Source organism: Myiozetetes cayanensis, unplaced genomic scaffold (genome assembly GCF_022539395.1).
Source record: "Myiozetetes cayanensis isolate MyiCay16 unplaced genomic scaffold, myiCay2020 scf6-25, whole genome shotgun sequence".
NCBI lineage: Eukaryota > Metazoa > Chordata > Aves > Passeriformes > Tyrannidae > Myiozetetes > Myiozetetes cayanensis.
In genome coordinates this window covers 28229945-28256943 of record NW_026087853.1, presented here as the reverse complement: position 1 = coordinate 28256943, position 26999 = coordinate 28229945, and the positions used below count along the sequence as shown (strand labels likewise).

General features: G+C 37.6%; 1 protein-coding gene across 1 annotated transcript; it reads left to right on the top strand.

Annotated features, from left to right (window-relative positions):
- The first annotated feature begins 1361 nt into the window (after positions 1 to 1361).
- On the top strand, positions 1362 to 5298 carry GJD2 (gap junction protein delta 2). Its single transcript, XM_050334906.1, has 2 exons — positions 1362 to 1969; positions 2577 to 5298. The coding sequence occupies exons 1-2, from the start codon at positions 1899 to 1901 to the stop codon at positions 3418 to 3420; spliced, it is 915 nt and encodes a 304-aa protein (XP_050190863.1). The 5' UTR covers positions 1362 to 1898; the 3' UTR covers positions 3421 to 5298.
- Positions 5299 to 26999: the final 21701 nt, after the last annotated feature.

Genomic DNA, 26999 nt, shown 5'->3' with positions numbered 1-26999 from the left:
AAACCAAATCAAATCAAACCCCAACCTCTTCTTTTTAGCTTTTGTGTTGCTGTATCAGCAAGTTTTAGAAACTATATGCAAAAAGTAAATGCATGAATTGTGATGACTGGCTTTCAAGAAGAATGCAGTCATATTTTTTAAAAAAAAGTAATTATTCAGTCTTCCCAGTAATTCCTAACAGTGTGGAAAGGAAACATTCCAGATTATTGAATGCTTCTTCACAGACTCTTGACTGGGAGAGAAGTCTACCAATGTCTGTACAAAGGCATTCACTTATCTTTTCCTATTTGATACTTTCCTAATTCAAAGATTTGGGGATCCAATCAAGCAACTGACCCAATATCATGTGAAACAGGGACCATCTACTTAATCAAATGAAAGGACAACAAATCTTGGTGTGTCTAAAGAGTACAGATGCCCTCTTGCACAGATGAAACATAGTCTATTCAGAAAACATTCAACATCTTTAATATAACATGGGATTGCTTCCTGAGAGAGCTTCAAATGAAAAAAAGGACTAACCTGTTTACAATAGCCTGTGCAGTTCTGCTTTGGAAAGACTGATTTTACTGAGTTTGACAGTAAGAGTATTATGATAAGACTGACAAGAATTTTCCTATGTTGTTTTAAAATGAGATTAGTTGAGCAAAAGGAACAGCAGGTATGAAGCTTTATTTGATTTTTATGTAAATATACAGAATACATTTTATGCTTCTTCACCAGAGAACTAAATTCCAGTTGGTGCCAATATTTTTTGTGGAAATGTTTGGTGATGTCTGTAAGGGTATCTGTAAAATGAAAAAAAAATATTTTAAGCACAGTATAGTAGTTTATGGGAATAAAATATGTGGACTGATTACAATGAAGGAATTTATTCAAGATACTTTTTTCTTATATCGTTTAGAGATGTTTTCTGTGAAGGTTTGGTGTTTTTCCTAGCATAAATACAATCATCTCAATCTCAGAATTCTCTGAAATGGCTATATATGACTTTCATTTCTACATAGTGATTCTTATAACTTTATTCAGGGGAGAAAGAAGACTCAGTTTTAAGTCCAATATCTTCCAAGGGTCAGTAGTTCTAACAGGTGAGATTACTGCTGTATGACACCGCTGTTTTGATCCCTGGGAGAGAGACAAAGCCCAGCAATCCCTGGAGACCCCCCGGCCAGGCGCCCGTGGCTGGAGGGGCCACAGTGTCACACTCCCGCCCTAGAGCAGCGTTTGGAAGCAGCAGCCGAGGGCAGCGCTCCCGAGCGGAGCGCGGGGTGTGCCGGCAGGCGGGGGCGGCGGGGCAGCGGGGACCCGGCTGGGTTGCTCCGGCAAGGAGGCACTGGGTTGCACAATGAGCCTCGTGCCTGCTGGGGCAGGTCTTCCTCCGCCCCCTCTCCTCCTCCTCCGTTTATTTATTTCATTTATTTTTATTGCATTTATTTATTTGTATTCACTGGAATAATAAAAATGAGAAAATCCGAGCACTGCTTTTGGCTGCTCTCCAACAACCTGTCAGTGACGCAAGCGGAGACTACTTAAAGGCAGATTAGAGGCAGCAAGATATTAAAGCCAACCTTCCTCCCTCCACGCCGCCGGTCCGCCCGCCGCGCCGCGCCACGAGCCGAGCGGGCCGGGCCGGTGGCGGCCGCGGAGTGGCCCCGAGCCGAGCCCAGCCGAGCCGAGCCCAGCCGGCAATCCTCGGCAGGACTGCTGCCTCCAGTCGCACTCCCGCCACCGGACTGCGGGCGGTGGAGAGGGACTGTTCTTCTGTTTGTTTTCCCTCCCCCTGAGAGAAAAAAAAAAAAAAAAAAAAAAAGACCAAAAATAGGAGGGGTGAAAAAAGGAAGGCAGAAGTGAAGAGATCCCCTCCGCTTGCCAAAGTCTTTGTCTCCGGATGAACAGCGATGGGGGAATGGACTATTCTAGAGAGGCTACTGGAAGCTGCCGTGCAGCAGCATTCTACTATGATAGGGAGGTAAGGGTTGCGGGAGAGCTACGGGGGCACCGCGGGGGGGGATGCCCTTCTGTCCAGGCGTGCAGACCGGCGGGTCGCCGGGGCACAGTGGGTCCCGGTCGTGCCGTGCCCTTCGGCCGGGCTCTTGCGGGGTGTGCCTGGAGCGCCTGTGTGTGTACGGTGGTGTGTGTGGGGGTGGTATGCGGCACAGGGCGCCGAGGCGCGGGGACGCCGCAAACGCCGCCGTCCTTGTCTCCTAGGAGCCAAGGGGCAGCGGACGGTCAGTGGGGAGATCCCACTGACATTGGGATTCCGCTGCTGCCGGGACCCTGTGCCGCTCCCTGCCGCGCTCTTGGGCCCCCCCGGCCCGTGTGACAGCTTGTTCTCCGAGGGGGCAGGGCGGGGGCCAGCGCTGACCGCCGCCCGGGGTCTTTGGCCGAGGCGATGCCGCGCAGGCTGCGCGCCCCAGCGCGGATGCGGGGCCGGGCGACACCGGGTGCCGGTGCCGGTGCCGGTGCCGGTGCCAGGGCCGGGGCCGGGGCCGGGGCCGCGTTGCGGGGCCCGGTCAGCACTGGACAGCTCCCGGCCGCGCGGCGGCGGCGCGCACTGACCGGCTTCTCTGTTGCAGGATCCTGCTGACCGTGGTGGTGATCTTCAGAATTCTCATTGTGGCCATTGTAGGGGAGACGGTGTACGATGACGAGCAAACGATGTTTGTCTGTAACACGCTGCAGCCAGGCTGCAACCAGGCTTGTTACGACCAGGCTTTCCCCATTTCTCACATAAGGTACTGGGTGTTCCAGATCATCATGGTGTGCACTCCCAGCCTATGCTTTATAACGTACTCCGTTCACCAGTCTGCTAAACAAAGGGAACGGAGGTACTCCACTGTCTTCCTTACCTTGGAAAGGGACCAGGATTCAATGAAGCGTGAGGACAGTAAGAAAATCAAGAACACTATTGTCAATGGGGTGCTGCAGAACACTGAGAACTCCACCAAAGAGGCAGAGCCAGACTGCTTAGAAGTGAAGGAAATCCCCAATCCTGCTATCAGAACTACAAAGTCAAAGATGAGGAGGCAAGAAGGCATTTCTCGATTTTATATCATCCAAGTGGTCTTTCGAAATGCCCTAGAGATTGGATTCTTAGTGGGACAGTATTTTCTGTATGGATTCAATGTCCCTTCAATGTATGAATGTGACAGATACCCTTGCATTAAAGAAGTAGAGTGCTATGTCTCTAGACCCACTGAGAAGACTGTGTTCTTGGTGTTCATGTTTGCTGTCAGTGGGATTTGTGTGGTGCTTAATTTGGCAGAACTGAACCATTTGGGCTGGAGAAAGATCAAAATGGCAGTGAGAGGAGTACAGGCAAAAAGGAAATCCATATACGAAATCAGAAATAAGGACCTGCCAAGAATGAGCATGCCTAACTTTGGCAGGACTCAATCAAGTGACTCAGCTTATGTGTGAGGCTGTGACAGAACTGAAGCATTGTGCCAGGTGGAACAGACCCAGATACCATTAGAGAAAGGTACATTGCTTAGGCAAGCATTTTATCAATCCACCAAGAAAGCCATTAAGGTATTGGATCTGCACTTACTGAACTAGCTGCAAAATGCAGCACTATGTAAAAGACTGAAAAAACAGCTATAAAACCATGCTTGATCTAGCCTTACAGCACAGTTACTATTATTCCTACTTTTCTTTCTAATGATTGGGTGTTATCTGTCAGTGAAGCAGCTTTTTGATTGTCATTAGGATGTTTACAGTTTGAGTTGTCTGAATAATTGTTGTAAATGTGTAGAATGTTCATATCAAAACTCTGCAAGGATACTCTATATGGGGTGGGATGGGGTGGGATGCAATGTGCAGACATAAGCATGTTTTAAAGGAGGGTAAGTGCACTGTAAGGAACCTAACCACAGCTCAATCAGGATATCTGCGTTCACGTAATTCACAGATGTCTTATATTATTTTGTTTGTCTAAATCACAGACTTTATTCCTGGTGTGTATTACTAGCTATTTTCTATCATGGTTTGTGCATCAATTAGTTATGCTAAACAATAAATGCTGAATATAATTTTGCCATTTTTTGTTTGCCTGTCCACACACACACACCAGAGACCTTAATCATCTTAATTAGTTATGATCTGCAAAATTTATCAGTACATTTTGTCTGATTCCCTAATACGTGCATGAATAAAATGGAGTTGATTCATGCTAGCCAAGTTATGTATTTACCTACAATCACCTATGATGACACACATACCAAAGGAAGAGAGTTCATTGCATTTAACTGTGAAATCACCTTCTCTCTGCTCTTATTTAATATAAGTGCCATACTTGAAACATCTGACTCTGTACTTAGTCAAAAGGTTGTCTTGGGATACCAGCTTGAGTAAAATGATTTTATACTCCCCTTTGTTTATTTTATGCTATTTGTTTAGTCATTGCAATGGTAAAAAGCAGCTGAACTATCTATTTATAAATAAAGTACTTGCCTTTTTTTTTTTTTTTTGTAAGCCAGAGAGATTTGTTCTTCTGTATTCTTGTATACAATTGTAAAAAACATACAGGGTCAAAATAATTCACTTACAACAATTATTCTTCAGGGTTTAAGATGTCTTGTTGGTATTCTAAACTCTAAGTGACAAAACCGGGGAAATCTGGACTATTTTTTATGTCTGTTTTCCTCCTTGAGCAAGCTTCCTCTGTCTTTAAAGCCTGATCCAAAGCCCACTGACACCAACAGCTTTCCTTCTGCTGACACTAAGGGCAACACACTTGGCTGCCAAGGTCACTCTAGGAATAGCCAGAATACATTTACCTATAAATGAAACAATTGCAGTTTTTTTATCAGGGAATCCAAATATTAACCTCAGCTTTTCTGCCTTACAGCTGGTTTAAAAAATATACTGTTCATGTCCCATCAACTTACTGGTAAGCCACTGGGGCAGTCACAAACAAATCTCTGTTAAAAGCAACGATTTTAATAGAGGATACTAAGTTTTACTTAAAGAAATTTTAAATTTTTTTTTGATTCCCATTAAATTCAACAGAAAATATTCCTCTGGCAACAGTAGGAGTTGGATCAGGACTAAAAACCAAAACATATAAGTGCATTTCTAACTAAATAGTATCTGCCCTTTAAAGAAAAGGGCCAAAATGGTGCTGGAAAATTTAGGGGTACTTTATAACATAAGAAGGAGACATGGGCTCCGAGTCACAAATGGCCTTTTGATTGTATTTTATTTCAAGCCTGAAAATGGATTTTATTGTATATTGGCTTGGAGATAATGCATATAAATCTTTTCCTCTTGGCTTACAATAAACACCTTAACATTCCATTCTTGTGGTTTGCCAGCATTGTCACTTTAAAAAGCGTTGATTTATTCTTAGATAGTCTATCCATTATCACGTTCATCTGTGATCTTTTTTCATCCACCGTGAAACATAAGAGGACTTTGAGATGTATCATGTTTTTAAAGATTTAAAAAATATTTTTCCTTATATATAAAATTAAAAGTTTTCCTGATTTCATTATAGAAACCCATAAAGACGGATTTCTCAAATGATTCTTTGTGATAAAAACGCACACTGATATTGCTAGTTGACTGCATGCTTACTGGAAAACTGCATGTTATTTTTAGAAGGACAACATGGCAGCTAAAATCTCCATCTGCAAAATAACAAGCTTCTAAAGATTATTATTTGACACACAAATCCAAGTCTGATTTTCATTTTTCAGAGTCCTGGGATAGTTTTCAAAATCTCTTTTTGAACAGAAAGGAAAAATATTTTTTGACAATCATAGGTATTGTTTTAATGTCAAAGAAATGGGAGATTATGTGCAAAGGGCTTGATCCAGTGCAAATTAAAGTTGAAACAACACTCACACTGAATTCACCAGGCTTTGATTTACATTCAGCATAATTTCCTGTTAGGCAGAAGCCCTAATGCAATTTTTTTCCAGTGGCTGCATAGCAGTGTTCAGTCAAACTCTAGTGAAGGGCATGTCTTAAAAGCTGTAAGATCTTAATACCTTAAAATTCTTTAGGTAAAATTTAGAAAATATCTATTTATATTAGTCAATTCAAATGACTCAGTTAATTTAATATTATTTTTATGTAGTTGCACATTTGTACTCTAGTAAGTTGTAATTCTTCAGAATTGTTCAATGAGAAATATGTCAGGAAATATAAATGCGAATTTTATCAACAGGATCAGTGATAAAGTAGATAAAGACTTATATTTTGACCAACTGAAATGTCATCCTACATATTTGGAATATCGTTTTTCCTATTTCAGAGGAGAAATGAGATGGTGTCGAGAGATCAGTTGTTCTAACCTTCCTTTTAAATTGTTATTTTTCATTTCTTACCAACCACTCATGGACAAGAGAAATATAGCAAACACTTTTTTTGTCAGTGTATATGAGAGTCATATGATTAATGCTAATGGACTGTTTGCATGAAAGCTGACTATTCATTTACAGAATAAACGCTTTAAAATTGTCACAGCAATGGAAAAGTGTGTTAACTGACCAGCACTGAGTGAAAATGAAGCTGAAGGGCACATTACTGGCTACTTAGGTCTTGCTCCTGCCTTAGTGAAATAAATTATCTCACCATTGACATCTCTGTAAGAATCAGGCATTAAATATGAAAATTAAGTTAATGTTTGGTTTGTTTGTTGTATAAATTGCTTTGCGCTGGTGGACAATATTATATGCCATGTACAACTTTTATGTACAAACATAAAAGTTATGTTCACTAAGCTCTTATGGAAAACTGCAATAGAATCTAATACACTATTGGTTTCATGGAATTTTAAAATGTACATGAAATAATGATATTATTCCATTTTTATATAGGCTTCTCTTACCTGTGTGAATTTCAAAAACTATTTACATATGGGTTTTGGAACATTTCACCAGAAATGTATAATATGTAATGAGATTCTATTAAAAGATTTTTAAAAAATAGGATTTTTTTTTTAATAATGAGAACTAAATACATTTTTACATGGGGAAGCTGGATTGACTGTTCCCATGAAGAATTTAGTTTTAGAGACCTTTGACTTTGAAGAAATGTTAGGATTTTCATCTTTCTCAGGGGAAAATTGAAGAACAAACTGAGATGAATGAATCACAGAAGTGGTGAGATGAATTTTAGTTTGTTTTACACTAGAGAAGTCAGGAACACTCAGATTCTCCAAAGTGGGTGCAGTGGTTGTCTTACATTATACCTAATAGGGTAGGACATAGCTGCTGCTATGTAGAACCATAATAAAAGGTGTACATGAAATGTGAAATGTGATGAAGAATTATTTTCATCCATATGTAAAAGAATACATTTGTTTCAGGGCAAGAGGATGGACCAGGTTGACACTGTCCTGGCAGCCTTCTGACTTCATTTTGCTTGAATATAAATGTTCCACCTTACTTCTTCAGCAAAACAAGTTAGAATTTTTTGTTTGGTGTGTAAGTATAGAAATGGGAACTAAAAAATCTGGACACATCTTGAGAACACAGAGATATGTTTTCATCACTTAGGGTCTGGTCTCGTTCTTCATGAATTTAATGGTAAGACTTTGTTTTCTATGGGACCAAGTCAATTCCCAGCTGCGTGAAAATCAGTCCCTCTATTTCATGAGATTAACAAGAGAGATTACACTATTTCTGTATTGCATACCCATCCCTGAAAATTTTGGGAAACTTTTTCCAGAAGTTCTACTTTATTATAAGCTTTCAGAAAACATACTGGGTTACTATCAGTTGCTAATTCCAGATTCTAAACACCATCATCCTCTCAATGAAACTAGTATCTGTGAAAATAGTACCTCTCTGCTACTAGGAAGTGCTTCATATTATGTCTATTAAAATGTACTAAAGAAGTCAATTAAGAGTCAACAGCCCATTAGTAAGTGCAGATATGGAGAATTCCATAGCACTGCATTACAAATAAACCAGGCATATACATGTTATATAACATTAAATATATGTTAGATTGTTAAAAATTTTACCTGTTACAGATTGAATTTCAGATATGGATACAGAAGTCACATATCCAGAGACAGTTAGAAACTGTGCAAGCAATGACCTGACACATCACCTTGCAACTACAACCTGTCCAAATGTTGAACATGTAAAAACCTCCAACAATGACCCTTTCCTTGTGACTTCTGGGGTTATGTGCTATACTAGTAGCTTTAGAAATTTTAAGTAAGAGGGTTTGTGTCTAAGTTATAGCTTAAGAGAGGCTTGTCTTCAGTGCATTAAAATCTGTTGGTTTTTTCCTGGTGGTGCCTGAACTACAGGATGAATGAGATGTCTAGGGTCTGGAGTCCCACATGAAAATTGACTCTCTGATATTCCCTCAAAGTGAGAATTACTCTTGTATTCAACAGAATGCAAAAGTAAGGTAATTTTCTACTAATCCACCTATTTTTGTGTACTTGGTGTGACTAAAAAGGACATAGAAAGCTTACCAGTATCTGGATAATAATTAATACATCCTACAGTGATTAAGTAACTCTGGACTTCTCTTTCTTCCACTGAAAATATTTCTTGTGTATGATTTCTCTATAAATATATTTCATGATATATAATTAAATGTAACTTTCATTTTAAAAATATTTTATGAAGTTTTCAATGAAATCATGATCAGTATTTTCATACTTATTTTTTAGAGAAAAGTTAAAAGATTGCTGTTTGAAATTGACTGTTTTTTAAAAGGTGTTAATAATTAATTTTATATTTTAAATATGCTAACAATTTTTTTCTGAGGAACATTAAAGAATTATTTGTACCACTAAAGCAACATTGCCTTTGGAAGAGATGGATTCCTTTTCAATGACAAGCTTTATTTGTCAAATCTATTTTTTTTTTTAAATTAACATTGAATGGGGATTTTTAACATATTAGAACTATATATTGTAAAGAGGTAATTTTGAAGAAGGATACATAACAGCAAAATTTGAAAAAAAACAAGGATTTGTAGGTATTAAAGAAAAGCAGATGTGCTGTGGGACTTACTTTTCCCTACTTATTAGATATTTTAGGGATAAAAGTATATTCAGAACACATTCATGAGCAAATATACAAGATTCCTTACATTATCTCTTATGTAAGCAAAGCATTTCTAGAAGTTATTTACAACTATTTCACAGCTTTTCTTTGAAAAATCTAAATGATACATTACATTTTCCAAAGCCATCATAAATACTGATGTCACAAGGTTCACCCCTAGCTTTAGTGAACTGTGGGGGATTTTTTGAAATACACCACTGATCTGTAGTGAAAACCATTCTGCTATCAGAAAATTTGCCCATGACAAAACAAGTGGTACTTGACATTGATATCCAGCAGACTTTAAACTTCACATAAAAGTGTGACTAGTGATGAAGATGCATTTTGACCATTGCATGGTCAAAAGAACTTAAATAAAGGGGACTTTGCATTTGCATTGCATGGGACATACTAGATACTCAGGTATCCGGAAGAAAGATAATGGCCATAGGAATTTCTTTACTTTCTCCTTTTGAAAAAAGAAAACAAAACCTGCTCTTACGTTCTTTGCATAAGAAGTGTATAATTCTACATCTACACATATGTACAACTCAGAGAGGTGTCCACATGTGATATTGTCAAATGGCCACAAGCAATTGAGCAATATTTAGTTTACATGTATAGAGAGATAATGTGTTCAACTCTTTTGCATCATTTTCTCACATGCAAGTGGGAACATAATTGGTGAGGGAAAGGAAATAGTTTGTTGCATCTGCAATATATTTGTACCAATTTTCACTAAGTAAATACTTCATATTTCTATCTCATGAAACTACATGAAACTATTGAGGTTTCTCTGTTTGAAAAGGGGTAGAAGCACATTTCTAAAAAATATTAACATGTTTACGTCAATTTCACAACTTGGTTTTTTTATATATAATTCTGCATGGTGCAAATTTTCCTGATGTGTTCTTCCATTTAATATTGTGGTTATTGTTTGGATTGTGTTTCCAAGAAATTGCAAATTTTTTTGTTCATTTGTCTGTTTTTTTTAAAATTATAATTATTAACTCAGATTATACAGATATGCTAAGGTGTTGTAATTCTTAAAGAGTGCCAGCAACTGTAGAATTTTTTTTTAAATTTGCACACAGTAGCCAATTATGTATAATTTGAATAATAAGGGTTTGTGGTTTGTTTTTTTTTAAAAAAACCCAAACCATAAAACAGAAGCCTTTAATAGATTACTTTAATCATTATTCCATTTAAATAAATCATATCTCCTGCATTTATTAATGTAGTTTGTATATAAGTTGAGACTGAAAATTTTGTCTACCTTCAGCTATGTGGTTTGCAGCTCAGATTTCAGCTTACCTTAAACCAATAGGATCACAGTGTATGAACAATCAAGAGAATCACAATGCTTAGTGGGACATATAAAAAAAGAAGAGAATTTTAGAGTAACACTGATCTCATAAATAACATATATAAAATTAGTCTTTAGAGTCTAACACAAATAAGTGAATAGATTATCATTGTATACTGTTGGGAGTCATACTAAGAAAAAGGCAGTGTTAATTACTACTGAGAGGTCTTCTTTTAAAAAATCATTAAATTTTTTAGTTTCTTGGATGGTTGTTTCAAAATCCCTTAACATGATGCAAAGATTGAAATGTAACTGTGAAATTGGCCCATCTTACTTTATTGAAGCACTTCTTAACTTACTGAAATGATAAATACATCTTTGTTGATAAAATACTTCATAGAATCACAGAATCATAAAATATGCTGAGTTGGAAGGGACCCATCAGGTTAATTCAGTATAACTCCTGGCCCTACGCAGGACAGCCCAAGAGTCACACCATGTGACTGTGTTGTCCAAACACTTCTTGAGCTCTGTCAGCCTTGGTGCTGTGGCCACTTCTCCGGTAAGCCTGTTCCAGTGCCCAACCACCCTCTGGGTGAAAATCCTTTTCCTGATATCCAACCTAAACCTGCCCTGAATCAGCTTCATGCCACTTCCTCAAGTCCTGTCTGTGGTCATGAGAGTGAAGAGATCAGTACCTGCCCCTCCCCTTTGCCTCATGAGGAAGTTGTAGACTGTGATGAGGTCTCCCCTCAGTCTCCTCTTCTCCAGGCTGAACAGACCAAGTGACTTCAGCTGCTTCTCATATGGCTTCCCCTCAAGGCCCTTCACCATCTTTGTTGCCCTCCTTTGGATGCTCTTTAACAGCTTAATATCTTTCTTGTATCGTGGTGCTCGAAACTGCACACAGTACTCAGGTGTACACACTCGTGTACTCTTCAACTTTGCTCAGCTGACAGTCAAGAGAGAAGGGTCTTTAATTGTATAAGGTTTATTAGACTGCATTAAGAGAACAGACAGATAAAACACTTGTAGTACTATTTTTGAATTTGGCAGCATGACTCCTATTAACATTAATGGAAGTTATACAGCTGAGTCTTAGAGTATTAAGTAGAAAACATGAAAATAACCATCCCTGCTGTTTGCTCAGCAACTTGAACTTTCTACTGTAAATTAATACAATATTTTGGACTCACTTTAATTAAACTTTGAGGCTCTCCTGTACTCTTTCATGAACACACATATCAGGGAGAAGCTGGCTAGTCAGCATGAGCATATGGTTATCTAAATTTAGCCTAATTTATTGAAAAGGTGTCAAATTTGATACATTGCAACTCTTGCACCATTGGAATAGCAGTTTACACTTTGCAGTATTACAGAGTTTACAGGGGGAACTCTGCCAAAAAACTATGCAGCATTGGATATTTGATTCCTCTCAGTACTGAAAAGCCTATGAATTCCTTCCTCATTTGTTTCAATGACCTTCTGCTTTGAATAAAGGAGAAGGAAAGGATCCTGCCAATATTATGGTCAGGAGGTCTGGCTGTGCTAAAGTCCCTGACCATGCTGTCTCCTTAGCAAATATGTGAGCTTCTAAAACAAAAATACAAAAATGGAACTGTGTTTAGACTCTTAGTCCTAGTCAAACAGGACTTTTGCTCAGAAATGTCCCCTGCTAGACTATGAATGATACTATAGGGCTGTGACAGCTACTGTAAGGCTGCTGCAATCATGTGTGCAAATATTTAATTGTGATTACCACCTAAGTGGCCAGTGGTCAAGTGTCTGTCTTGAAGATACTGCAGGGCTTTTATAACTGTTAAAAAGAGCTAAATCCTCTAACTTGTTCTGGTCAACATCTCTCCATGCAACCACCTACCAAGAAGCAAAACTGTCATTCAAGCAACCGTGTTTTCTCAGATTGTGTCCTAGGACAGTGGATCATATTCTCACAGGAACTAAAGAACACAAAACTGGCTCCAGTCTGTTCAGCAGCATAAGCAAAACCACGGGGGAGGGAGAGAGAGGGAACAGGAAGAGCTGGCTTTGCCAGTTTTCTGCTGCTAAGGAGAAGTGGGAAGGAAAGCTGTGATTACTGCTTGTCCTTGCCTTCACCCCTGTCCTTACTTCTCAGAGGCGGCTGTCACCTCGCATATGCGGCCATTTCCTGGACCCAGCAGCTGTGGTGAGCTCTGTGACTGTACCTGCTGGTTTCTCCTGCCTGCTGGTGCCTTTGCAGGGGCTGTAATGGGCCCAAAAACTGAAAGACCCTGGCAGTTGCTAGTTCTCACTTCTCCAGGGATGCTTTCGCTGTCCTTCAGAAAGACATCAAGCATTTTTCTTGTGCAAGACAGCTGCCTGTAATATCATGCCCAAGGCAACTCTTGATAATTCATGTATTCACTCCATACTGAAAAAAAAAAAAATCTTTAATAAACATGAGAGTTTAAAATGAAATTAGGGCTGTAATTTCCCACTTGCTAAGATATATACACACCAAAATTCTTGTGTTGAAATATTCATCCTGAAATGCTGACTCATTACAGAATGAATGCATATTTCAAGTTAAATTCTACTACCTGAGAAAATGAGAGGATATTCCTGTCAATGCCAATTAGAAATCCTTAGACTTGTCTGAAAAAGAACACAATATCATGTAAAAACCAATAAAACTAATATTTTCTAAAAGTTCCCTTCTATTTATAAAAAACCCACTATAAACATAACCCCCTCCCCAAACTTCCTTCTTTACTTCTGATGAGCTTGATACATGATCTTCCCCTTGATATATTTTTAAAAACCTTTTTAGAGCACTTTTTTCTGGCACTCAGCATACTTAGAGCTTCAGGATAGTCTAACATTGCAGAGGAAAATACTTTAATACATAAATATCCTTGAGTTCAAAAAGTTTTCCAAAAAAGAAAAATATAGTTGACTATACACTCTAGAAATACTTTGAACTGTTTTTTAAAACAGAATTTATCAAGGCAATTATACAAATGCCAGAGGAGACTAACCTAAAGTGTTTAAAGAGTTGGGGAAGTGAATTAAGACAACCTCTAAAAACTATTTAACATACTGTGTCGCAAATATACACTTTGCTGGATCTGACAGCCCTGAGATGGATGAGGTTTCCACAGCTCCAAGCCCCAGGTCCAACCAGTAGCAAGACTGAACATGCATTCCCAGGAGGGACTATGTGTATGTATATACACATGTACAGCCTGGATGCCTCCAGCAGCCCAGCTCAGACACTCGGTCTGCACAGCAGCTGCCCCTGGATCCCCAGTCTCCTCAGTTGCTGTCACCTGGACATAGAAGCCAGTGAGACTGAAGCCCCATTCAGTTGCTGGTGCAGACCCTGCACTCACACATGGACACACACACATGCACACACACCCAACGCTGGCACTGGGCTTCACTCGCTTGAGTCTCTCCAATCGCTGCCACCCAGGCACATGGAATTACTGACCCCATGGTCTGACTGCAGTTGCTGGCACCAAGACTCCAGCACAGACCCTCAGCAAAGTCCTTTACCCAGGAAAGAGTTACAAAGAAATTTGAAAAAATGATAAAACAGGCTGAGCTGGTCAAGTGCAGCCTATGGACAGAGAAACATATCAAGTAACAAACTGCACCTTGTTGGCCTTTGTCTCCCCTTATCCCCCGCCTTGTTTCTCCCCCAATTGTCTAGAGCCCTTCCCTTCCCCACCCTTGGCTAGTCTAGTAAACATCCCAGAATAATCATTAAATGTATTTCCCTCACATCCCATGAGATGACCCATATCCCTAGGCACATTTCCCCAACTCAGCTAGGGTAAAAACCATCAAATGGTGTTGTAGGCATAACTCATGTTGATGAGATTAATAACCATACTCTGGTGCTGAGGTTCTACTGTGGCAGCTCTGAGAGAAGCCTAAATAGAGCAACTCTTCCTTTGAGCCTTTAATTAGGGATCCCTTCTTGCTTTTGTACCCTTGCACTCCTCTGGGCTTGTGGAGATGAATCTTTTCTAGGCTGATGGCTCCTGTGATGGGTGTGGCAGTAATTGGGAAGGGTGCTGTTTGAGCCCCCCTGCCATTTTCGCTCTGTCCTCTTTTGTGGATGTGCAGATGAACTTCCATCACATACTAATCTTTTATTGGGTACAAACACAGGTTTTAGAAGCTTTCCTATAATTATCTGAGAGCTTATAGCAGAAATGCATGATAGAAAAATTTTGAAATGGTTGCAGCTGTACCTGTGTGAGATCTTATACACCTTTCAAACTGCTGATGGAGTTTTAACTAACATGGTGAGCTTTGTAAAGAACGTGAGCTGTGCAAATGTGAACTTTTTATTCTGCCTATTTTGTAAAGGTAGTCAATTACTTTTTGTCACTTCTTTCCTCAACTAAGTGAAAGAATTTCACAATAACTTGAGTGAAAGTTGGATTCGTATTTGCTAAAGAATTCCAGCCTGAGGAGTCTCCTGCAGAGAAGAGGAACTGAGAGCTAGGGACACTGACTTTTTAAAACATTTTAGCTGGTCCTGCAATACCTGTCAGCACTCTTAGATCCCATTCTCAGTTAAAAAAGCAGCTTCTATCCTTCAAAGACATGTGCTAAATTGCTTTCCTAGATTGAGAAGTTAAGCTCTACAGCCAAATCAACAGGAAGAATTCCACAGCTTCTGTAAAGACAGCAGGATTTCTAAGCATTTAAGGTAATTTGCATCCAAAGTTAAAGGTGAAAAAAAATTACTCTTTTGTCTATAGTTTAGTTTCCATGATTCTATTCTCATTGACAACTGTATTATTAAAGTACATAGCAAAACCTTAAAATCTGGAAAATTTTGGCCATCTCTGATTTAGACTATCCTAAAAACATGAAGGGATAGATAGGCCTGTTTTGATGCCTTTTTTTCTGGTTTCATTAATTTTAGTAATCTGGTAATTTCAAATGATAGACTGTATCTCAGCTCTTGCTCTTGTAACTCAGTCCTTATTTTTCAGCTTGATGGCTGTTGACAGGCACAGAAGAAAGTATTTCAGAGCATATAAAACGTCTCTTCTCAGTGTTCTGTTAGAATCCCAGCAGTGGTCTACTTGAATAATTTTACACTGTTCTATTTCATATGGCAGGTCTGAGTTCACTGTGGAACAGACTGAAGTTCATTTCCTACCCTCTTGCAAGGGCAGTGCAGTAAGTGCAGCACACATGGAAAAAATATGAGGACATAAACAGGCAAATGAAAAAGAATGTGCACGAATCTTTGCAGTATAGGTTGTCCATTTTGGTCTGGACACCTTTCACCAGCATACAGAGGGAATAATTCCATGGAGATCTGTAGACTATGCAAACTCATGTTTTCACCATGTCAAGAGAGAACCAAATCTGACACTGTTTTTACAAGTAATGTGGTAAAAATATAACTCAGATTATTCTGGTTTGCTATTGTTACAGCTTTATGTCAATATGAACTGTATGACACCTCAAAATTAGTAAAACAGGGTTTTTTTTGAATTATTATTCTGGTCACATTTTTGGTCAGCTTGCTAGTTCTCCATTAAACCCACATATGTGTCAAAATATTCATATATATATATATGTATATATATAGTGGAGATATCAGGTTGTACTGACTCCATCTGTGTTTAAGCTGTCCTTTCAATCCTAACAAAAGGAAACATTATGAAAGATCCTGTTCATTGCATAGATATCTTAGGCCTTCCATGTGCACTGTTCTTCGACAGCTGCTTAGCCATGGGCTTCTTTTGGCTTCATTCAGGTGACTTTAAAAGCTAATGACAGAAACACTTGTTAAGAAAAGTGAGTGGCTCAGCCCCATGGCACAGCAGAATATCTTGTTATCACAGTGAGAGAAAATTCACTCACTATTTTTTAAGGGTTATTTTGTGCAATCACTCGTGTTGAATTTAGCAGTTATTTTTGCTTACTTACTCCACTGACCTGACTGTACTGTGAGGAAATGCATACATCTCTGTAAGCCATCTAATCCCTCTATCCCCTGTTGTCACTCACTCACTGGGGAGTATTTCCATGTTGCAATTGCACAGCTATGCTCAGTTGTTGTAATGAGCCTGGCTGTCGTGTCACACCACCCTGTTAATGTCTGCTGAGTGCCATCCTACCGAGATGCAATGGCCCCATTTTAACTGGTTTTATTAAATGTCACTGCAAGCAATTTAGGGACTATATCCTCTGTGATCTGTGGGTTTTCCATAAATCTTTAGATTTTGGTGGAGCTACACTATCATAAAAGGGGAAACGGTGAAGTGAAATTCTTTTATTTTTCTGTTATTAAATGGCAATGATAAACCAAGAGGTATCAACAGAAGTTTTATGAAGAATATATTGCATGTTACATCACAATGAAAACAAAACCCCCAATAATCTTAATTGGGGATGTTCTTTTATTGTAGCAATATGGTTTATTCACTTGGTTTCCTTTCTTGAATGCGAGAGATTTCTTATTTGGTTAAATACAACATTTTTTCATGGACTATTTTTTAATATCTTATGTACAAGTAGCAGTCTGTGGATGACAGGCTGGAAAAAATATGGCAAAGATAGAGTCTAGAATAAAACTTAGAGGAAATCCAAAGGCCTAGTAATCAACTTTAAAGATCAGTATCTCACTGGTTTCTAGTGCTCTGCTCTTAGTGGTGGGTGAACACTTGTTCCTAATTGTTAGGAAGCTATTCAAGCTTTGAATATGATATATCGGATATATGTATAACATATCACACAGATTATATATTATATATTTAGTCAACTAGATCTAGATTAAGCAATTCAACTTTGCAAGGTTCATTATGGTTCACCTTTGTAGCTGAATATATGAGCCACATTACTAAATAACATCATCACTAAATCAATCATCAGTAAATCACTTCAATGTAATTAAAAGTCTTTTCCTATCTAACATTCCTGCAACACAGCACTAAGGCCAAAAGACTACCCTTGGTGTTTCTAAGCAGCTAAAAGCTGTTTGAGAGAAATTTTTAGCTAATTGGTCCAAAAGCTACCCTAATGCTGTTTAACAAGTTAAATTCTTACTTTGAATTAGTTTATTCAAGATAAAAGCCTAGTTAAATACTCTTCACACGTGCTTCTCCCACCCTTTGTCTCACAGTGCTGCAAAAAAAGAAGTAAACTGAAAACAAAATAGTGGCAGTTCTTTCAGCTTGGAGCTTCATCCTTTATGCTTACAGAGGTCTTTATGACTCTACAAATACCCTGGAAAAATAAAGCAAGATCTGGGAGCGATTAAAGCCTGTAGATCTGTGAAAGGGCAAAGGAAAGAGGTAGGCAGCACTCCTTGTGCTGGATTATCCACAGTGGAGGATTGTCAGCTCAGCTCAGGTCAGGGACTGCACACAGTTCAAAGCCTAACAGCCACCTGGAAGTCCTGCTATTAGCACCTAAAAGACTAGCAGAAACTTTGGGTTGTGTAGGAAATATTAATTTCCCTGAAAAGCTTGTAACATTTTTATGCTGATGAAATTAGTGATACTTCCTGTGGCACTTGTGTGCAGAGCCAGCATTTGCTGCTGTTGAAGATGTTATTATATTTTAGGACCAAGAACTTGGCCAGAAGTAGGCCAGTTTATATGCCTGGAGCGTATGACCACTATCTAAAACTCTGGACAAAAAGAACCATTTAGAATTTCAGTTCATTAATTGCCTCTAATCTTTTGAAACCAACCCAAGGGTGATTATAAGACAGTAGTGTGTAATTCATCAGCTCTCCTGAGCAAAAGCAGATGAATAGAAGTGAATCTCATTATGCAAAAATCTTGATGGTGAAAGAACTGTGAATTCCAAAAATATTCTCCATATGTAGTGTGGTGACACCTGATGAGAGCTTGATATCAAAGGGAAAAGTGAGATATGCATTTAATTGTAGTCCTCTAGCTTCTGCAAAACTAGCTTTGCAGGTCCTCTTTTTCTAACCAGCAAATAAAGTTTTCATCTGAGTGAGGAATGGATTATAATCTTGAATTTACTATTTTTATTTCCACCAAAAAATATAAGCGCATAAACTGGTACTGATTTCTTGTGAAAACTGCAATAAAAGTTTTCATTAGGTAAGTGTGAAAGTCAGTTTTCATTTTTCAAAATGACCACTCAATTGAATCTTTCCTTAAAGTGTTTTTTCTATTTTTTGGGGGGATGCAAATTTCAGACACTTTTTGCAAATCTGCTTGAAAGGAATTCTAGATATTTTTCACTGGCAAAAAATCCTCTTCAACCTAAGTAATTCCATTGACAAGTTTGCTTAATTTATCAATTTGTCTTCGAAAATTACAACTTTGTGCCTGATCTGCTCTAATTTATTCTTCCACTTAACTGAGACTATTGAACAGTGCCTTGGTGCAAGGTTAATTTCAATGACCAGCTTTTCTACAATCACTTGAGACTTAGCAAAGACAATGTAAAAATAATTAACCGAGGTTTGTCACTTTATTGATGATTTTGTGGATATTGCACACAAAGATAGTTATAGGATACGTGCTGCTACATTTTCACTCTCTACCTGTGAAGCAAATATTTCTGGCTTGTTTATTCACAGCAGACCATTGTCCTGACAGAATATCTTCCAGTAATATTTACTAAATGTAAAGATTGTATTTAGTCTGTATAGTCACCCTTATTTTTACTGTGTCATTCTTACCCTTACTGTGGTCTCTCAGCCAGTATATGCCATTAAATTCTGCTGTGTTATGTTACATTCTTTAAACTGTCTAATTTTTTTTTTTTTTAACAACCGTGTTTGCTTATGAAAGGAACATGAATGGTATGAGAACATTGCATGTGTTTTAAATTAGGTGGGCTTGCTTATAGAATAACTATGGCATACGATGAATCTGGAATTTGGTGAAAGCTGCAAACTAATTCACAGTGATTAACAGCTCCATAACATTAGCATCTAAGGTCAAATGAGGAAAAATATCTTGTGGAAATCTTACTTCTTGAGCTTGGAGTTAACCATCTTCTGTACCAAGATACTTCTGTGAATGTTCTTTATAAGTTGTTTGACAAAAATCTAACCTCCTTCTATAATTACCAGTTTTGTTGTATCATTAATTGCAATAAAAGAGGTCAGAAATCAGTGAAGGGAAGAATGGACAAAACAAACTATGAAGCAATTGTACTAAAAATTATTTGTTCCTTGGAAAAACCTTAATTTATTAAAACTGTCCAGAGAACTAGGTAAAAGTTTCATTATTTGAATTTGACCAGTGTCAGAGAAGAAATGTTATTAGACCGATATTGCAGGAAAACATAAGGTGAAGAATATCAATGCATATCCTTAAAATTAATACAAATAGAAAAATAGGAGACCATGCTTTACCATGTATGGAAGATACTTTTATTAAACATTGCTATTGTTTGTTCACATCTAATTGTTCTGTGGCCATTTACATTTGTGCAGACCTACTAACTTCTTGTTGGTGTGTGTATCTAAGAGTAGAATTTGGTCCAGTGACTTCATCTGCTGTCACATAAAGTAATCAGATTACTTTGATAGGAAAAACCACAGGGGGAAAAATGTGCATATCTGTATGAATTAATTTGATTTAACTACTGCTGGATTGGATTTAATGATTAAACATGCTCTGTTCTCTGGTAAAAAACAGGTACCAGATGGTATGCATAGCAAAATATGTTTGCTCTATACCTGTGGGTTTTGAAGTAAAATGCAACCTTCCTAACATCTGGTATTCTACCTCAGGACATCTGAAAGTGCTCAAAGTGGACAGATATTATCAGGTTACAGAAAGCTATGTTGAGTAGATTTAATCTTAGTTTTATACAGATAGTGGCATAAATAGTTAGGAACATAAACAGTATACCAAGAAATATCACTTCCATGCAGTATTTTATGTGTAATTTGTAGATTGCCAGTTGTGCAATATCAAGTTTCTTAGAATAGTCACAATTGTCATAAATAATTTATTCTGTAGTTTCTATTGTTAAACAGAAAAATGTACAGAGAGTTATCTAAAAACGTGTTGACATGTTTGCTTGTATATAAATAATAAATACTTTTGTATTATTTCCTAAGGGAGCTGTCAGAGAAGAACTCCAACAACCTATGGTATCTCTTCTTTTCAGTAGGCTTGACATATGACATTGTTGTTCCATTTGAACAGAGGATCTGGATAAGTTTAGATGCATCAGTAACTCAATACAATTATCTTATGGAATTGTATGGATACATACAGTCCCATTTGAATTACTGGAGAGGTTGTGTTTACAGTGCACAGTGCAGTAGTTAGGAACACTGTAGTGACTACAAGCCTAACTTTCTCCTTGAGCTACTCAGGGTTTTTAACATGGTAACCTTTCCCTTGAACTTCAAGCTAACTCAAGTGTCTCCTCAGAGCACTTTGGAGTGTTGCGAAGCTTTTGTTTCCAAACTGGTCAATTCCATGAGATATTGAGTGCTTGCTTGAAAATTCCTAGTATATTGAAATTCTATGGCATATAGAATATCATATTAGTAATCATATTATCATATGAATTGACAGTTTCCATATCTATAATAGCTACCTGAAATACTTATTTTCTCCTCTTTTTTTCTTGTGAAATTGTCTGAAGATTTTCATTTGAAAATGTAGAAAAAACACACTCTTTATATTGTACCTGAGATGATGTGTTAGATTGTTGTCTGGATAAATAGTCTGTACCTGGAAGCGTGAGAGGAGTCAGTGGATTGATACCCATGCTGGATTGACTTTGACTCCCCATTTCAAATTAACAGATGAAGAGCCTGAAGCTAAGGCTTCAGGGACAATAGGCAGTAGAAGTTTCTTATGCCATACTAAACAGCTCGGGGGAGCTGGTGGAACCTCTTCATGCAACCAGTGTTACACATGTATTCCAAACACCATTCAGATGTCTTGTGCTCTGCTGGTGGGTTGTAGTTTGAATACCCACAGAAGAGCCTGACGGAGATAGTTGGCCAGGATAGCTGTGGCCCTTATCATACAAGTGCCTTAGGTGTTCCAATGAAAACTTGAATGTTAACAATGTCATGTCTCCAAGCACTGAAAATAATGTGGGAAAATTCTGAAGTAAAATCACCAGACTATGCATACTTCAAGTTGATCAAATACTTAAATTACTGCCTGAATATGAATACTTTCCTAATAGAGTATGGTTAAATGCTTTGCCGTGCTGCAAACTATGAGTTTGGATATTTATTTGACCAGTTGTATTAAACTTAGTAGGACCTAAAGGCTACAGTGTGCTTCATTTGTCAATTTTGTGCATTGTATTCTTTTCAGCAACATTATATTTATAGGAATTGCTGGTTTGCAGCAACATTTTTCCTATGCTTAAAACCAAAATCTTGAAAATCATTTCATCTTTAGGTATGCCTTTCTCAGAACCCAAGATATTACTCTGACTAGTTGACTTTTGCTTCTCTATCACCAGTCTGAAATTATATTTTAAGAGAAATAAAATTATATTGCAGAAGGTTCTTTCCTCCCTTTTATTCCCAGGGGATGATACTTCTTGAGAAGTTTTGTTGATAGCACCTGTCCCAGATATTTTAACAGTATCTGTGCTTCTAAGAATGGCCATCCATCTTACATTTGCATGAAATAATGCACCATTCACAAATTGATGGTAACATTTTAATTCAGTACAGAACTTGATGAATACAGGAATAAATGTTGCACTCAGAAATATTGTTCTGATTCAGACTCTAAATGAAGCAGCTGTCTTTTCCTTTATATTAATAGGCAAAACTTGATAGCAGATACACACTATGTGAACACCTCCAGTCTTTATACGTTCTCCCAAATCCAGTATGCAGAATAGTCTGTAGCAGCTATGGCATTTTAATGGTTAAAATCAAGGCTGTTCAGTCTGAAGCCTGGTTCTGTTGAGTGCAGTTATTTAAATTTCTGTTTCATTTCAGTTTAATGTAAAGCAGAGGGAGAGACATGGGCATTTTATGTCCTTCACCACGGCTGGGAGAATAGGCATTGTCAGCTGCAACCCACTGTCAATCTGGAAACCTGCCATTCTGCTGAGAAAAGGTTTATGGTTGGTCTAACCTAGCTGTTTCTTGGGGGCAGATGGAGTTACAGGCCAGAACACTGGCCTGCTGAATCACATACGTTAGTTCTCTGTAAGCCACTTCAAAGACCTGCTTTGAGGCATTGCTTATTCAAACAAGTTATGTAGATAATTAGCAAAAAAAGGAATGGGTGAATGAGAGCATGGGCAGGTCAGTAGACTGAGTTATTTTGCTCTCTTGACAGTCAGTAAAACCAAGTGGGACACAGAGAGGCAGTCTGATTCTCATTCTGTGTTCCTCTTTGTATCTTGGATCCTCAGAAGCAATATTCTGAGCCTGAACAGAATGGAATGTTAGTGTCTCGCACCCTTCAAATGCACTTTTTCTGCTCCCATTTGAAGAATATGAGAGATAATAAGCTCATATGACATTGCAAGTTGTCCTGTCTCCTCTGAACTGTGGAGGAGACTTGTGACCTTGCAAGTATGTAAGAGGTCTGGTCTGATAACAACATGTGATTGAAGGAAGGCAATCAAAGAGGTAATGGCAGCCTCATCTGAAAAATATCCACCCTTCAAGTGGGAAAATATCTCTTTGACTTGAAAATGTTAACTTAAACTGTTGTAACTTGTTAATTTCAATTTCAAGAATGTAGACTGGGATTCATAACATCTGTGTTTTATTGTAAGCTGGAAAAAAATATTGTGAGTGTGGTATCATAAAAGACTATCCTTGTACTTCATCTCAATGTGAATAACAAGGATGCTATACTTAATTATTGAGCTAACATGCTCTTAGTAGGCCAAAGAATGAAGGTAAGACAGGCATATTTGGTAGGTTAGGGTTGATATGTCTTCTGTGGTTGAAAAAAGAGAGAAATTCTTGCTATCTCAATCTATTCTTCTGGACAGAAATAAACTGGTGTGTCTGTGAATTTTTAATAATTGATGACACAAGTGCATATTTACCGGGTAATTCCCACCTCATCTATTATCTAAAAGATGCAAAAGTATTCCCAAGTAAGAGTGGACTGATGTAGATCTGGGGAAATTCTGCTTTTAAAAATAAAAATAGCAGGGCCAAGTGCATACAATATGGGTTTAGTGTTCCTTATAAGGAGAGGTATCCTCTCGACCTGTTTTAAGACACCCTTTCTAATGACTTGGATTGGAGGATAAATTTGACCACAAGTACCATACTCAAACTCAGCACCACGGCAAACATAAACAAAAGATTATAGTGAAAGCAGAACTGGAAGAACACTTGGAAATTAATGGTCTTTCATATGAAGAATAACCTTATCAATAGACCTGTTTGAATTGAAGATACAGGCAGAGTATATGGACTTTCGTGGCTTTGTCAACTTGCCTCCTGTAATTCTGAAAGCTCATCTGAAAATAATTACCCAACTTCCCTTTTTTCCAGTTATTCTTCCTATGATGGAAGAAAAACCATAAACTGAAGCTTGAAGGGCTTCTTTTGAACTGCAGTGTGAGCAAATACTCATATTTTCATTCTATCCACTCTTTACTATGCCTCTCTATTGCAGGCTGTACAGGTTCTCTCAGAACTTAGTAGACTTGTTGCAATTTTCCTCTATTTTCTAATTCCCTTTCCTGACCATCTTTTCCGTAACTGCAGGTAATTGAATTATGTCAGAATACATACTTCAATATCTATAATTTCCTCTAAATCCTTATTTAGCATAGAATAAATTTTACCTTATTTATTAATCTGTTTTGGTTCTTTCTGCATTCTAGTAAATAGATTCAAGGAGACCTTGAATAACTGAATTAGTTTTTTGGGAGCACCTCCAAAATCTATTTCTCTTCCTCAAACAACTCAAAGACGGAGTAATAAAACACTTCAACAGAAAGACATTTGTCTAATCACAGAAAAACAGGAACTAGACTGAGAACTGAAGAAATTGTTTTCAGTGAAAGGAACTTCCTTTTTTGTGTAGCAACAGTCAGATATCTGAAACACTGAAGGTCCAAATAACTTTTTTTTTTATTATTATTTATATATTTCTGTATAGAACTGTGTAGAAGAATTTGGAGTACTTTCCCAAACTGTGTGGAAAATGTAAGTTTTTGAAGCAATTCTTCTGTCAGCATTCTGAATTTAATATCTGGACTAAAAACCATAAAAACAAGCTATTCATAGGGATCTGGACCTTAAGGAAATCAGAAGTTTGAAACATGATATGCACACAATAAAGAATAAAGCAGAAAGTAAAATGCACTAATAATTCTCACTGAGATAATAAGAAATTCTAGATTATGAAAATCAGGTTCTGATTGTGATTTTGTGAAAGATAGAAGCAAGGCACAATGGATTCCACCTCAGCATCAGGAATACTAGGGGCCTCATCTTAGGGCAGTTAATACAGAGAGCAAGGAAAAAAAGTAGAAAATGGATATTTCTATATGTAAACCACATTAACAGATTGTGTGAAATCACATAGTGAAAATCTGCCTAATCTCTTAGTAGCCAAAACATGAAGAAATTGAGTGCTGATAAAATAAAACAAGAGTCTGTAGAGACAAATGTTTTCACTTTTCCTTTCTAAAATATTTTAGAGAGAGATGCAAGAGCAAAAGATGTATCTTTTTAATTTATTCATTGTGTAAGTTACAATTTTACATTTCTGTTATAATATTTAACATTGACAAATAACTTGACAGGCTAAGATGAATGCAGTAAATTAATTAGAAAGCAAAGGGCCAAGGAACACATTTAAATCAGGCTCAGCATAATGGATAGTCCAGGGACAAAAAGAGGATGGTATAAGCTTCTTAAAATCCTCGGATTACAGAATAAACTTTTTATTTCTCCCTCCATTAAAATTGCTGATTCACAAAAACAAGAGTATATTAAACCTATTCTATTGTTTAACATTATCCTATGTGCTATTTGACAATTTCAACTAACTCTTGCAACCTCTTCATAAACCATCCTGGCTGAAACAGATGGATGTGTAATTCAAATAATGAGCTGGATCCTCTCCCTGTAGCAGTCAATTATACAGTTTTTTTCTCAGTATAGTATTCAAGAGACTAAGATCTCTCTCTATATATAGATCACCTGAAATGACCTTGCTTATGCAGTGTCAGAGCCAAAACAGAACAGTAGGTTATGTATCTTGCTGTACTTTTGAAAGCGCAAACTGATGGTTTAAGACCTATTATACCCGACAATTGCATTTAAATTGTTCCCAGTACTCACCATTCTGATCTTTTAATGTGATACTTTCTCTAGGTAAACTGCCCAGAGACATCTGATGTCTGAACAGGAATGCCATGCAAGGACTCCTAACAGCATTGTATTTTGCTGAGGAAACGATGACAGTGAGGGAGTGCATGCTCATCTCAGTAACAATAAGCGGCAACCTCTAAATAGTGAGAACTCATGGCAAAGATTTAATTTGCATTTAATATGAATATGAAATCATCTAAGGACCTGTCAAGGAGCGTGTGTACAATGTTCATCAAAGGTATTATGTAGGGACTTCTCTTCCTCTGTGCTTGTCAACATGCATTCTGGACCAGATAATACTGTAAGAACTTTCATTTATAAAAGCATTTGACTGAGTGCTGTGGAAATTTTCCTCGATCCATTGTAAGGTATCAATGACAAAGCTCTAGTGAACTGTATCATAGGATTTGAACACCTCGTTAACAAATGGAGTAAACTTGTTAAGATTAGATGGGGCCTCAGAGCTGTTCATATGCACTAGATTCATCAGGAGTTATCAAGGAAAAGAGATATAGTACTTGCCTTTGGCTTGCAAAGCTCTGTCGAGGGTTCAATTCATGAATTTTTAGGGTAACATCTAAAAAGTCTCTTAAGGCTGTATGATGGGCTGGAACTATACTGCACTAATGGAACAGCTTGTCTACTGCTAAAAAGAAAACATCCTTCCCTCAAAAAGTGAGAAACACCATAATTTCTATCTCTTTTGTATGACTGGTTGGTATGCAAATATAAACATTAATTGTATGTGGCTGCAGTCAAAATGATGTGAAACTGAAGAATGAGAGGGAGCTGAAATCTGTATCTGTGGCTAAAAACAGCCTTGAAGTGCATGCTTTTGAAAAGAGATGAGATATAATACGCTAGAATTCATAATCGGATGAGTTTACATCCTTTATTTTCTGCATGAAGGGATATAGAAAGTTTCTGGAATTCCTGTGTTACATGATATCCATGAAATAACTTGTTTGCATAACTTACAATTTTGAAATAGTTTGCCATGTATGAAGTGCTCAAATGTATTGTATTGATTAAACAAATATACTGTTATGCTCTGACTTATCATATAAATGCAATTAACAATTGTATTAGTGCACTCTGAAAGTACTAAAATTTATTTTTTGTGTTTATATGGTTCAAAAGTACATTTAAAACACTTGAAAAGAAAAATGTTGCAAATAACAGAATGTACTTTTACTCCTCTTTATTTTGGAATTACTTTACTTTTTTCTTGTTCTCTATTCTATCTTTCAGGGCAATTAGCACTTCTAGAGCACTTTAAGTGTTTCAATCCATTTCAATTTGTATTTCTCACTATATTAAGTGAAACTTGGAATTTGTCAGATGGTATCAAGAAATGGAAAACCAGTCAATA